The 15,189-nt window shown below is 30.5% G+C and overlaps 3 protein-coding genes across 5 annotated transcripts; 2 read left to right on the forward strand and 1 right to left on the reverse strand.

The window, feature by feature from the left end:
* Positions 1-243: 243 nt before the first annotated feature.
* LOC111027087 lies at positions 244-1,872 on the forward strand. Its single transcript, XM_022305311.1, has 2 exons — positions 244-543; positions 1,558-1,872. The coding sequence occupies exons 1-2, from the start codon at positions 255-257 to the stop codon at positions 1,851-1,853; spliced, it is 585 nt and encodes a 194-aa protein (XP_022161003.1). The 5' UTR covers positions 244-254; the 3' UTR covers positions 1,854-1,872.
* Positions 1,873-7,264: 5,392 nt separating this feature from the next.
* LOC111027083 (zinc finger protein 664-like) lies at positions 7,265-9,539 on the reverse strand. The gene is made up of 4 exons (XM_022305302.1): positions 9,287-9,539; positions 9,028-9,156; positions 8,794-8,840; positions 7,265-8,737 (listed from the first exon to the last, which is right to left on the reverse strand). The coding sequence occupies exons 1-4, from the start codon at positions 9,398-9,400 to the stop codon at positions 7,798-7,800; spliced, it is 1,230 nt and encodes a 409-aa protein (XP_022160994.1). The 5' UTR covers positions 9,401-9,539; the 3' UTR covers positions 7,265-7,797.
* A 144-nt stretch (positions 9,540-9,683) lies between these two features.
* On the forward strand, positions 9,684-13,695 carry LOC111027082 (phosphatidylinositol 4-kinase beta). 3 transcript variants are annotated; one of them, XM_022305299.1, is made up of 10 exons: positions 9,684-9,878; positions 9,951-10,102; positions 10,501-10,680; positions 10,749-10,954; positions 11,041-11,158; positions 11,243-11,481; positions 11,591-11,685; positions 11,745-11,972; positions 12,167-13,088; positions 13,167-13,354. In XM_022305299.1, exons 2-10 carry the CDS (start codon positions 9,981-9,983, stop codon positions 13,352-13,354), a joined length of 2,298 nt encoding a protein of 765 aa, XP_022160991.1. In that variant the 5' UTR covers positions 9,684-9,878; positions 9,951-9,980. The 3 variants fall into 3 exon arrangements, with proteins under 3 accessions (XP_022160991.1, XP_022160992.1, XP_022160993.1); XM_022305300.1 differs by lacking the exon at positions 9,684-9,878 and having other exon boundaries at positions 9,981-10,102; positions 13,167-13,695; XM_022305301.1 differs by lacking the exons at positions 9,684-9,878; positions 9,951-10,102 and having other exon boundaries at positions 10,550-10,680; positions 10,733-10,954; positions 13,167-13,695.
* The last annotated feature ends 1,494 nt before the right edge of the window (positions 13,696-15,189 follow it).

Consider the following 15,189-nt stretch of genomic DNA (forward strand, 5'->3'; position numbering starts at 1 on the left):
ATAAAATGTAACTATGAAGTGCAGCGTTAGATGTTAAAATAATAAAATAGCTGTGCCATACCTACCAATGCCGAGCAACCAGAGCAACTATAAAACAAATAATATCAAAATATAACAATTAGGTAATTGACTTTTCAAATGTCAAAATATTTTACGAATACCATATTAATACTATAATCTAATCTGGCCTATTTCGGTACAGATTTTTGTAATAGAAATACAATATGATTCCATTGAGAAAGAAGTTCCAGCAAATGATCGACAAGACTTTGGACGATGAGAAGGTTCGTGTGTCGTTCCCCGATGCTGATGACATAATTAATAAAATCAATAAAAAGACCTTCGCCACGCTACCCGATTTTGATAATCTACCATCTTCGATCCAAAATGCCGAGAGCTTGCAGCTGCAGACCGCCCAAGTGGAACCAGGTCCACGCACTCGTGGACATCGCCGTTATCGGCCATCCTCGAGGATCGACAGCCTGGCCAAGCCACTCGCTCGGCTGCGAAAACCATCAATTCGACTGAGTGCCGTCTTCCGGGGTAACCGAACGCTAGTCGCGACTATTTTTATATTAGGAGTAATATGACAATAATTTAACGTAGGATGAGTTGGATATTATGTATATCCTGTTTAGTTTATACAAAAACAGGTACCCAGAATAATTTCGATTGATCTAGGTCAGTGGCTCCCAAAGATATTTTCTTCGCGACGCTCATTAGGTATTAAGTATACTATAATGAGTATAATTACAGTGAGATACGACATAAGCGTATTTTAATCACGTTACTTTTACTAGTTTGTGCGTTCAATAGCAAAATATATAATATTAAGAAATAGACTTCATATCTACTACAACTAAATTTCAAATAAGTAATTTTCTTAAGAAGTTAAAGACAATGTGTCTGGTTTAGTAAATATACCTAGGTCCTATTCAATTTAATTAGGTATAATATGTAACTATGATATTTTTATACTTGTATACCTACCCATTTCAAGCAAAAACAAAATAATTTGAATTTTAGATGGATGTAATTAATTTGAAAAGTTTAGTTTTATTAAATAAAACAAAGTACTTATGATATATTGGTATATATATGTATAATGTATGTAGGTATATATAATATTCTTTCTGCAACTAAGATGATGGGAAATAAACTATAATAACTGCTAAGAGTTTCGTTTCACTGAAATTTTGGTTTTGGCATTTACATGTTATTGCACAAAGTATGAACATGGGGTGCTCTTATTTACAGATAAAATGAAAATATCACAAATTTAAATTAACATAATATTATTCAACATTTCAACTGAAAAATAAAACAAAATATCGACCACTCCGTATCTGGGTGACCACACCACCATGTCCTGGTTATAGGCATGTTCTTGGTCGATTTATTTTAGTTCGAGTTTTTTTTCAAACGAAACATTAGCATCTGAGTTCGTCAACGAAGTATCTTATGATATCTATGACGAGATGCTCATACAATAATACAGTATAAAATCATACACGGCACAATATATTAATTAAATTGTACTTACCTAATATTTTGCAGAAGTTGACCCCCAAATTCCATGGTCCAAAAAGGGCCCAAAAGTCCAAAATGAAAAACCCCAAGTAGTGATTCCGACTCAACCTCCACTACCACCACGAACCAAAACAGGCGTGTCACGCGCAGCTTTGAAGTACGAGGCATCTGAACACATTAAACAATTAGCCAAGCACCGTTCAAAGCCGAAAGTGGAAGACGAAAATAAGTGCTTCTTGGTGAAACCGTCGTCACTTATTTACAAACCATCGCTCCGTATCCAGCAACTATCCAAGCCCCAGATCCGTAAAGTGATGACGTGATCGTTGTTTCGAGGTTACAATATAATATATTATGATGTAAAACAATAAACGTTTTGAAAGTATTGTTACAAATGTATGGTATTTAATGAGCATTTCAGTATAGGTAAATACTTAATTACCGATTTTAAAAAAGGTTTTTCCTTTGGATTATATGAAATTTACATTCAAGTACCGACTTGAAAGCCGCTTAACTGCAGAAGTTGCCCCGCTGATACGCCAGAAGTTCACCGTCTGCTTCTGTGGCCGACGCATAGGGACGTTTCCTATGAGTTATGACGATTTCGGTCAAAAAATTCAGATGGTGCACCAGCACTCTCTGCAGGTCTCTACCACCTCAACTCAGGTCAGGTGTATTACGTGCTATACTCTCGAGAATGAGCAAAATAAAGCAAAATTAGCCGAGCACTTGCCTTCTTTGTCATTAACTATTACAAAGCCAAAGCAAACGGAGAAGAATGACTTCCGTCATCGTTGCTAACCGAGTTCGACATGACTCCCGATGCTCGGACAATTTTGTTTTATGTGGTACGAGGCCTCGTTCTCAAAAGCAGAGACACGGTGAACTTCTGGCATGTCAGCAGGTTAACTTCTGTTAAGCGGCTCTCGAGCCGGTACTTGAATTTAAATATCATATAAAGCAAAAAGAGAAAACTTTTTTTAAATCGGTAATTAGGTATTTAGGTACCTAAACTTAAATGAGCATTAAATATAGTCAATTTTTAACAATACTTCCACAAAATGTATTGTTTATACATCATATTCTATACCTATTGTAATATGTTATTCAAATTAATCTCTATATAAATAAAAATATACCTACTTTGACGAAATTTTTTTTGAAAAATAATGTTTATTCCTCTATTAAATATATTAGAATACACTAAATGTATAATAATTAAGCTGGGTGGAAATAATGAAATGGAAAATACCTCGGAACGTCATAAAAATAAAAAAGCTTAACGATTTAATGTTCCTCAAAAGTTTTGTATGATGGAATTTAAAAAAAAAACTATAACAATTTTATAATCTGTAACCAATGGCAACCATAAATATTAAAAAAAAATTTCATTCTGAATTTTAAAATCCTCGTGTGAGCGTCCCTTTAACATGCAAATTTTGGAAAATCATTCTATGTGCGTCTTTACAGTGCTACAAGAAAGTGCAGTGGAAATTCTCGTGAGTACGAGTTTCTTTGATTTATGATATTAATTTAGGAAAATAGAAAAGGATAAATGTTTATTTCTTACCTTTATGATGAAGATTATAGTAAAACCTGTTGTTGTTTTTTTTTTAAGATAGGTGTACATAGAATTTTTGCTATATAAGATCAGAAGAAATTCAACAAAATATAAATATTTTCAATAATATACAAAATTACTTTTTACTCATTAGGTGGGTATTACTAAAAAATAATATGTAACATAGATGTATTACAATAGTACCTAACACAACTGGCCTCTCGGCCAATAATTTATCTCATATAATAGGTAAATAAATATATTACATTCTGGGGTTGCCAGGTAATGTTTGGATGGATAGGTTTTTAATGAGTGGGTTTTGGTGTGTTTGTAGGCGGGCATGAAAGATTTTGTAGAAGCGTATAGCTTCTTCTGTCGCGGTTTTAATTGACAGATCATTATGTATAGTGTAATTCAAAACAAAAGGTGGAACATTAGTAATTTTCCTAAGAGCAATATTCTGAAATTGTTGAATTTCGTTGGTATTGGACACTTTTGCTGTTCCCCATAATTGGAGACCATATTCCTTAGAGGTTTAAAAATGTTTTATACTTAAGAACTTTAATTTTTAAACTGGAGTGTTTATTATTTGTGAGTAGAGTTCGTAGCCTGCGAAGTCGGGCGTTTAAGGCTGCAAGTCTCTTTATACGGATATGGGTATTCCAAGTGAGGTGCTTATCCAAGTTAAGTCCTAGATATCTAACTGTGTCAGATTTGGGAATAAGTATGTTATGTAAATAGACATTAGGACAAATGGAATGGCATAGAGTGAATGTTGTATGAACTGACTAATGACTTATTGGGATTAGGTTTAATGCGCCAATCGGTGTACCATTCAGACATTAGGTTGAGATGAGTTTGGAGATTTGCTGAGGCAGTAATAGGGTTTTTGTCAAATGGTATGATGGCTTTGTCATCCGCGTAATCAGCTACAATAGTATTTTGGGAAAAATAAAAGCATAAAATGGAATATAACCGATTCTATACGTAATAGGTACAAAACCAATTGAGTACTTAACGGATTTATAATTTGATCAGCATTGACGCATTGTACACTATCTTCTAAATAAAAAAGCGGGTAAGTGGACATCGCTCTGCTGTACATTAAGTGTCTAAGAGGTCACTTTAATGGATGATATTACATTTTAATTCAATAATATCAAATCATTCTATACGAAAACGATTCTGATTTCTGAGCGGAGACGGTATGTCAGTTAAGGATATTTTATATTGTCATTACTAATTATTAATATGATAGCCGGTAAGTTGAATTAATGTTATTCTTAAATTATCAGTGATGCTAGAAAAATATTAGATATACCTATGTCAAATGGGTTGTTTTGGAACAGAATTATAACAAAATGATAAACGTTATTCATTGTGTTAGTATGAAATTTTGACCAACCTTAAACTTAAAATGTCTGTAAAAAAACTGTATTCGTATATTTTTAGATTTTTTAGTGACGGAAAAAACGGCTTAAGTGGAACCTCGCTTTAAATTTACAATCCTTAACAAAAATTGAAAATTTTATAAATTTTTAACTACAAAATTATTTTCAATTTTCAATTTGATAAATATTGTCAAAATTTGAAATTTAAATTGTTATAAAAAAATTGTGCCTATGTATTTTTAATATTTTTCAACTACTATTGCTACAAGCTATCGAATGTCTTGAATTAAATTGTCATGCTTTTTGATCACACCAATAAAATCTTATTGACAATTATAGTAAAATAAATGAAAAAAATGAAAGTTGAAAATGTCCGTCATCAGCTTAAAACGAGTCCAAATATTTTGAAAATTTTATCAAGTATATGAATTGATGAAACAAACATTTGGTGTAAATTTCAAGTTTCTACAGTAATTTGTTTTTGAATTACAACAAAATAAGAAAATCGCAATAAGAAAAATCGAGTGAATATTCAATGTTGTAAAAATTTCAACTTCAAACGCTCATAAAAATTTAATTTGACGTTCCGGTAGACATATTTTTTTTAATAAGGACACTATAAGGAATCTTGTATTATATTACATTTTTAAATCTTAGATATAAATAGAAAATTTTTTTGAATTTCTAACCAATTATAATTTGCTGATTTTCGTAATTTTTACGAATTTTGTCAAAATTCTAAGTTTAAACACTCATAAAATATTATTGTAGATTTACGTTCAACCTTTTTAAATTTTCATTGAAAACAATTTACAAGGAACCTTGTATTACATTTTCAAGATTTTGTTCAAGCGAAAATTTATTTATCGACTTGAGTTTAAAAAAAAACAAATAATAATCGAAAATTTCAAATGCCTATAAATATTCAAAGCAAATCAAAATATATTGAAAATTGTATGGTGTATAAAAAATGCTAACACGAATATTCAGTGAAAATTTCATGTATCTACTGTCATTTTTGTTAGAGAGTTACACTAAAAACCAAATGTTTTTGCGTAAAAATTTCCGTTTTTCCTCAATTTTTTGTTTGTATTTCCTATCGCTTTTGAAAATTATTGGGAATTTTAAATTTTTTCCTAACGAATACATCAACTAGATTCACATTCCTACCATAAAAGCTGCTTTTGAAGCACTTTTACTCAAAGAAACCGTGATGACGGGGGCCCGAAAAAAAAATTAAAATTAAAAAACACACATCATTGTAAAATCAATACATTAATCGCTCCTCTCAGAATCTAAAATACGGTTAAATCATAACACTACTTAATATAAGCTATAAGCATCTAAAGTCCAATGAGCTAGGTATTCTTCAATTTACGTCTAAACTGTTAATACTTATAAATTGTAACGAATTAAGTAGGTACCTCACTTCAAAAATTCAATTTTTATAAATAAATAATTTCAAAATAATACGAATTTATGTTTCTTTCAAAAAGTTTTTTATTTTTAAGGTACCTACCTAATGAGACTTAAATTTCAAAATGATTACTGGCCCTCGTTTTATAATAAATATTATTAAGAATATAACTAAGAAATTGTTTTAAAAATCTTTAGAACTATAAACAAAAATATCTAGATTTGAATATGTAGATGTATGATAAAATAGGTATCTAAATACGCTTCTTAAATACCTAGTGAAAAATGGATAAAATAAATTATAATGTAAAATGTTGTTGGGATTTTAATTTGTTAATATTTGATTACCTACTGTTTCAATAATTTTGCCATAAGATTTATCTGAAAAATTTAAATTTTGAGAATAATAAAACTGATCTTGATCAGGATGAATTAGGTGAAATGCTCAAGAGCAATATGTTCACAATAATAACAAATATCATTATAATAATATCATACAATAATTTATTCTCAAAAATTTCTAAACATAGGTATTGCAGTATTGCACAATGAAACAAAGCGTGTCCATAACCTTTAAGTTTCGTAATACAATACCCATTTTTGAGTTAACACAAGTTTAATTACAGAGTGCCCCATAACGATTAAATAATTTTAAATGGCACGATCATTTACATATCGTTTCACCACTTAAATTTGTAAGCTGTTGAATATGACAACCAAAGCTGTTAGAAAGAGAATAATTTCATTTCATTCAAAAAACAAAAAATTCCTGCTCAAAATCCTTCTATATACAAGGTGTAACAGAAAAAACCGAATAATGAAAGAACTTTTGTTAGAATCAATATTTTAATTTTTTGTATAATTTATTTATTTGAGATATATTTAACAATTTTCATGGTAAAAACATTTATTAGTCAAGTAGTTATTTCTTAGAACTTTTTTAAATATTAATATTTTGTTACACTCTGTATATATTACATGATATACACAAAAAGATTAAGAGACAATTTTAAATGATTCCATTTTCAATAAATTAGTTTTAAATATTATGTTTAAAAGTGGTAAGTTGGCAGTTGTCGGCATATTTTTTTTTCAACAGCCCTAGGGACACTCAGTAAATGTATTTAAAGAGTATACATTTCAAATCAATTTAATTAAATTATCATCATCAATATTACTTCCAATTATATAATGTGAAATAAATAATAATATTATATTAAAGTATTAAATAAATAGTTCCAATTCCATCAAAATAAATATTTAAAGTTATTCTTTGAAAATTGTGCGGCCCATACTAATGCAGGCATTAACATAATTAATATAATGAACAGTGTACTTTTTTAAAAATGATCATAAATTTTAAATATTTTAATGGAGCACAAAGTGGCCAATAGGGCTATGGTGGCAGTTAAAATGTGTATAATTGTCGGTAAAAACACAGCCACAAGGTGTAGGTGTAGGTCTCTCAGAACTGACAACTGCCAAGTGTAAGAGACCACCATCCCACCAAAATAGGACATGGTAGAAACTTACGAGTGCTCAATAAAATTTATGCCAAACAGGCAAACTAACTAGGCTTTTGGACGTACTCCCATGTACATACCATACAAAAAAAAATATATTTTTTATTTGACTAACTATACAAATTCCAAGTGATAAAATATGTAAGGCATAAAAATGAATGAGTCATTATTTAATTTAGTGTTGACTTCTAGTTTTGACACCTTTAGTATTAAATAAAAAAACATTCCATCATAAAGAAGTGAACACTTGGTAGGGGACTCAAAAACTATGGCCTTTAAAAAAAATGTTTAAATTATAATCATAATTCATAAGTCATAACAATGATAATTATAGAAACAATAATAAATTTGATAAAGATTAAAAAATTATGTTAAGTTAGTACATGCTTTGGTACATGTTGATAGGAAAAACAAAAGCACATGTCTTTTCATGTGCAGTTAACATTGCTCTGCATACAAAACCACTACCACAAGCACACACATAAGGTCTTGCACCAGTATGTTTTCTATAATGAATTACGTAAGAAGAACGCTGTGAGAATGTCTTACCACACTGATCACATTGATAAGGCTTTTCACCAGTGTGAGTCCTGAGATGTAATACTAACGTACATTGTTTTGCAAAACCTTTACCACAGAAGCTACATACGTTTGGTTTCTCTCCGGTATGTAATCGTTTGTGTAACTTCAAATGTTCTCTGCTGGACAATTCTTTGCCGCATATGTCACATAGACAAGACATGGCTCTTTTATGTGTTCGACGGTGTAAAGCTAGTGAGCTCCGATCATCAAATTTACGCCCACATTGAGTGCATACATATGATACTGTGTCACCGTGTATAAGACGCATGTGTGTTGCTAAGTATCGAGATAATGAAAATGATTTTTTACATGATTCACACTTAAATGGCTTATCACCAGTATGCTTATTTTTATGTTCATTTAGTGAACTTTCTGTAATAAAATTCTTGTTGCATTCTGAACATGTATACTTGGACTGCTTTAGATGACGTTTTTGATGACGGTACATAGAAGATCGATGCTGTGTTGTATAACCACATGACTCACATGAAATAGTAGGAGGTTCATTATTATGATTTAAGACATGAGTGTTAAATGCCAAAAGATTTTGAAATGTACGATCACAGACTTCACATACATGAAGGGGTTTATCTTGTTTTTCTGTCAAACTATCCGAGGTTTCGTCCACAGATTTGCTCTGATCTTCATTTTTATCTACAATCTCAGCATGAGCAGTTTTCTTGGGAGATTTAACAGACAAACGTTTACAAGGTCCGGACTTTCTTTTGCTCGGTCTAAAATTAATTGAAATATATTAATAACAAAAATTAAAAGCATTAATTGAATTTACCTTCTAACCGTAGGTGTCTCTACATCACAATCACTTGGTGGCTGATTCTAAAATATTTAAAATATTATTATTAACATATATTATTATTTAACATATATTATTTAATTTTAATAGGAAATTATCAGACATTATATAAATGACTCATTTCAGTTGTTGAAAACTTAATACATTGGAGAGATAAAATAAACGTCATGGGCCACATACCAATTTATTTGTATTATAAAAGCTTATTACCATTTGATCCAAGATGCCGCGAAAATGATTCTCGGTGTCCTGGATGCACATAAAGAAATTGTACGTCTCCAAAAGTTTTCTATGACAACTGTTACATATCATTTTAGGGAACGGATCTTCTTCTGAAAACTGATTAAACAACGGATGTCAATAGGTATTAATAATAATAACAATGAACGTAGAATATAATAATATAATATTACTAAAGTTAGTTATACTAAATTAAAATGTTATCCATCTCTTAAATATTAGCGCTTACTTTATTCGGTAAACACATATTTATTTTCTCAGCCAGACCATCAGGATCTTCGACTATGGGCGTTTTTGCGTCGTCTTCAGTCAAACAGTACCGACAGAACCCAGACAGGTCCATTGCGACAATCACTACGAAGTGTAAACAACAATAATTACATACGAACAGACACGATCTTCCATACGAATTCAGTCAATTAATTTTAAAAGTGAAAGAAAATTGATGGGTACCTAGGTATATGTATGTAATATAATATATGAATGTGTAATATTCTATTATTTCGTCAATAATATTTCGTACTATCATAACCACAGACCATTTGCAACAGATAACATCAGCTTTCGGTTAACCATTCTAACCTCAAACATTTGTTTTGTCCAAAAACGCCCTTTTTTCTGTGTACTTGGCATTTTTGAAATTTTTTTTAACTTCAACAATATTGACGTTTTCCATAAGATCGACAACAATTACATATTATATAAATAAGATCTTAATGCCATGCAGAACACCTTTTGTCAAACCGTTCACCGTTGCATCTTGTAACCCACTTCGAATTTTTGGCCTCGGCCTTGTAATGGACTCCGACACCAATTTGAAAGTAATTGTTGCTACAAAGTTCTCTCGTGTAGTTTTCATAGATTATTTTTCAATCGCGTTTGATTTGTTTTAGAATTAAATCAAACAAATATAAATAAACGTAATGCACGAAAACGCATCAACAAAAGTGGCTGTTACTACTTCTGTGACACCTGTACATGGTCGCCCGGAATTTAGCAAACACAGAAATAGCAACCACCAAAGGAACCTTAGCCTTGACTTTCGGTATGATGTTACTACCTTAATAACTTTGAATAGTACTTGCTTTCACCCTCTAATTCGTCGTATTTGTCTTGTGTCATCTGATTACAGTAATAAAATAAATACATCCCCATTTATAATTTGCCTATCTATTCATAAGTTTTTACAACTTATTGCATAAAGTTGTATTTAAGTTTCAAATCAATCAATTTTAAGGTGTTAATATTTGTATTGAATTGAATGTTAATTAAAGCTAGATGAATTACAAATTTCAAACTACAATTAGTTCAGTTACACAATATTCTAAGACAATTACATAACTATTTCAGGATGATTGCAAAACAAATATGCTAAATGAATAATATAATTAAAATGTTTCGCATCTATATATGTTATTATTAATAATTTTTTTTTAAATAAAGGTCAATGGGTATTGTATTACCAACAATAAATCATCCTTCACACCACCGAAACCGTAGTTTGGATTCTGTACTTACTAAAATACCAGAGGTAGATGTGATACCAAGTCCTGAGTGTCCTGAACCAATATGTGCACCAATATCTGACCCAAACATCCATTCGGATGATTCGGGTATTGGGAGGTAATTACTATTTTCATGCAAAAATTAAAACAAATAATAATTTGTCATATAGTTATAAATTATTATAGCTCAGAGATGGCGAGCAGCTGTAGCCGAGAGAGCCTTAGCTGTTCAGAACCCAGCCCTTCAAAACAGGGAAGTTACGATGCTCAGACATTCGACAAAGTTTCTAAAAGTTTTCTGCTCAGACTGATAGAGTCCAAGCTGTTTGATATGCCAATGGCCATTATGTACCTTTTCAATTCAAAAGAGCCTGGTGTCCAACGGTATATAGGTAATACATTTATCTTATTTGAATGAAATTGTAGATTACTCAAATACAACATATTTTTAATAGCAGTGGCTTAAATTAATTTTCAGGTGATAAATTGTTTAGTTTTGATGATAATTCAGTAGATTTTTTCTTGCCACAACTAATTAGTATGTACATACAAATGGATGACATAGCTGAGGCTATAGATCCATATTTGGTACATAGGTATGTTAAAATGTATCTATAATAATAGTGTTAGATATCTCAAATGTTCATTCATTTATGTTAATTAACTATCAAAAATTATAGGTGCCGTAAATCTTGTGATTTTTCTATTAAATGTGCATGGTTATTAAATGCCTTCCATGATTTAAATGCTGAATCAAAATCTCGTGGTGGTCAATTAATCAGTACAATTCTCAACGAGCATTATAAACAAGGACCAAGTGAACCAACCTCTGTAGACTCATTCAACTTATTAACAAAAAAGACTCATTGTCGGTCTAGATCTGACAGCTCGATGGTCAATTTAAATGGAATTCAAATAGGTAAAGTGTAATTGTACAGCCTACTCAATTTACGATCTAAAACTTCTATTTAATGGTTTTAATCTTTGTACAATAAGTTTACTCACAATTTTTATTTTTTAATATTTAGTACGTGAACGAAACTTTTTAGGGGATTTAAGTTCTGGTATGGCATTTGATAATAGATGCAGTTGCACTGAACAAATAGCTGAGTGTCGATGTGGCGTAAGTTAAACAATAAAAATGAAATTGTATACATTTATCCTTTACAAACATTTCCATAGGCTCCAAGAATGTGTTCTGAAGTAGAATTTATCAAATGCTTGACAACACTCGGACGAGATTTGGCTAAACAATCAACTAGAGAAGCAAGAACTACTTATCTCTATAGCCAATTAAGTTTAATTAATAAGAATTTACCTGCTAAAGTTTGGATACCATTGTACAACTGTAATCATCATATTTTATCAATTCCACCACGTGTAGCAGCTGTTTTAAATTCTAAAGACAAGGTAAATTGTTTATGCTAAGGTATGTGATAATAAGGAATTCGAACAATCTAGTTTATTTACAATTATTTAACACATTACACATTATTTCTATGTTAGATATTTGTATTATATTCCACTGGTAGCAAAAGTTTTAGTTACCTAGCCTTATTAGTCTTAATTTTTCATAATTAATACAATTATTAATTTATGTTTAGGCTCCATTCATTATTTATGTGGAAGTAGCAGAAGTAGAAGATGCCGAACGGTCTCCCTTGACTACCCGGGTATCAAATCTTCGTCAAACCCGTAGTGAAGAAAATCTCACTCGATGCGAGTCCCAAGATCCTAAACCGGAAATAAACAATCAAAACATGTTTATTGTAGCCGGTGACATAAGACGTCGCCTCACCGTTTCCACAGATATTAAAAGTTCTTCGCCCACAGATCCCGAAGACCCTTCTGCTGCTGCACTCAAAGAACTTTGGTCAGAAAAAGAAAAACGTGTCAGGGAAAAATCTCCATACGGTGGTCTAGCCAACTGGAAACTATTGCCCGTTATTGTGAAAACAGGTGATGATTTGAGACAAGAACTTCTCGCCTCTCAATTATTACTAACATTGCATAGCATATGGATGTCAGAATTAGTACCATTAAAAGTTTTTCCATATAAAATACTATGCTTGTCAAATGATGCCGGTTTAATAGAACCAGTATTAAATACTATCTCTTTGCACCAGATCAAAAAACAAAATAAAAATTCACTATCAATGTATTTTGAAGAAGAATTTAAAGAAAATACTTTGGTAGAAGCACGACAAAACTTTATAGAAAGCTGTGCTGCGTATTCTCTTGTTTGTTATTTGATCCAAGTAAAAGACAGACACAATGGAAACATACTTCTTGATAATCAGGGTAATCTTATACATATTGATTTTGGATTCATACTGTCAGCATCCCCTAAAAATCTAGGATTTGAAAGTTCACCCTTTAAATTAACTTCGGAAATGGTTGATGTTATGGGTGGACTTGACTCAGATGGTTTCAAATACTTCAAATTACTAATACTACGTGGTTTGATTGCTTCACGTAAACACATGGACAGAGTGTTGTCTGTCGTCCAAATCATGCAGTCTGCTAGTATGAACTATTTTTATCAGCTTAAGACTATGGTCAAACTTCAAACAATATTAATTAGTTATACATTTTGTTTTACAGATTCACAGTTACCTTGTTTTAGAGCTGGAGCAACAGCTGTAATTGGATCTTTGAAATGTCGTTTCCATTTAAACCTTACAGAATCTCAACTAATATCGCTTGTTGATAACATGGTTGAGTCGTCGTTGCATTCAATCACGACCAAATTGTATGATGGCTTTCAATACTACACGAATGGCATACTGTGATTGTTACACTATACGTTACTTGGAATACACAAAACAATATGTACAAAGTCTCCTACATAGTATTTACATAATTGGCAAATGCTACTTCCAAGTACGATTTTTTTATTGAATGAAAATGATAATTAATTTTTTGCTCACTAAACCTGGTCAATGAAATACTGTCAATGTTACCTAATACTAATGTTAAAAAAATCCTTTATTCTTTATCCTAAGAAAAAATATCAAATATATTGTAAATAAACAAATCCCTTTGTACATACATACACCCAAAAACACACATACGCTGTATTTGTACTATATCATTATGTTATAACAAATTGTAATTAATTTGTAAATTATTTTTTTTAAATAAATAAACAAAAAACTATTAATTAAATATTTTTTTTATTTATTATTTTATTTTATTTTTATAGTTTTTACCCTCAGGGAAGTGGTGTGCCACTGATTTCTTGTTTCTATGCAGAAATTGGCAAGTTACTAAATTAATAAATATTAAATATACACATTTCTTCAAGAAAATAATGACACTGCTATTTACTACATATTTGTTGGTATGAAGGTGCATGTGGAAAATGTACTACTATATACTAACTTATAACCCGGGCTTGAAGTTGTAGCACTAAAAAAATTGCTCTTTAGAATTTCATTATGAACTTTAAGACTCCAAAATATACAATGTGAATAGCTCTAAAAATTAGAAAATATGCTTTTTATAATTTTCTTTGGCCATTTTATACATTTCTTATAATTCCAATTTGAATCTCATTCAATTGCTCCAAGAACACAAAAACGATTGAACAAAATGTGTTTGATTTCACTCTTACATGGGAATATACTATAAATAAAAACACCACTTCAAATTCTAAATAAAACCAAAATAAATGGCAGAACTTTCAAGCCTTGGTTGAAACTAAGATATTACATCTCCTACACTGAAAAACATTGATCACAAAATGTAACAAATAATTACACTAACATCAAAATACATACAATAATATATTTTGTTAACAAAAAATAAAGGTAACATACTTAAATCCTACACCAACAGTACACTTATAAAGTATATATCAATATTAGAGACAATTGATGTTATTCTATTAATTAGAGATTATATTCTATTAATTTATTAACTACTATTTACAGTTTACTCTAACCAATCACCATTTCATAATCCAGGCTACACCACTGCCTATATGTCAATTTATTTAAAGTTGCAATACAAATCGTAACCAGTTACATTTTAAAAATTATTTAAGAATTCTGTAACTGATAACAAATTAAACTTGCCTCATTACTTGGATATTATTCACTGATCATTTACCTACATAGAACCTAACTAATATGATATATTCCCAACTGCTGCAGTTATAACCAAAATATAAATAGATAAATATTTATTTCATATTACACCATAAAATGTATTAAAAATAGTATAATTTAAAATGTCAGCTGGCCGTTTTGTTTGGCAGGTATTTCTTACAAAGGCACTTCTGATTCAGAGATCACTAGTCAAACCACAAAGATGTAACTTATGTTATGTTTTTGCTAACTGTGACATTTACTACACATTCAATTCACCACTGTGTTTGAGGGTTTCACTAATTATTTCTCATTCTTTGTATTAAAACATGTTTCAATGGCATTTTGTAAAAATATGAAAATAAGAATCCCCCACTACCCACTTAAAAATTAAAATATCACAAAAATCCAACGAGAGAACACAAATAATGTTCTTGTTTGATAATAGGTCAATTCACCTCATTAATAATAATAAGACCAGCCACAGAAAATTGGAATTTCTAGAATTTCTACATTTTAATATGTTATGTGTTAGT

Source organism: Myzus persicae, unplaced genomic scaffold, assembly GCF_001856785.1.
Source record: "Myzus persicae strain clone G006 unplaced genomic scaffold, MPER_G0061.0, whole genome shotgun sequence".
Lineage (NCBI taxonomy): Eukaryota > Metazoa > Arthropoda > Insecta > Hemiptera > Aphididae > Myzus > Myzus persicae.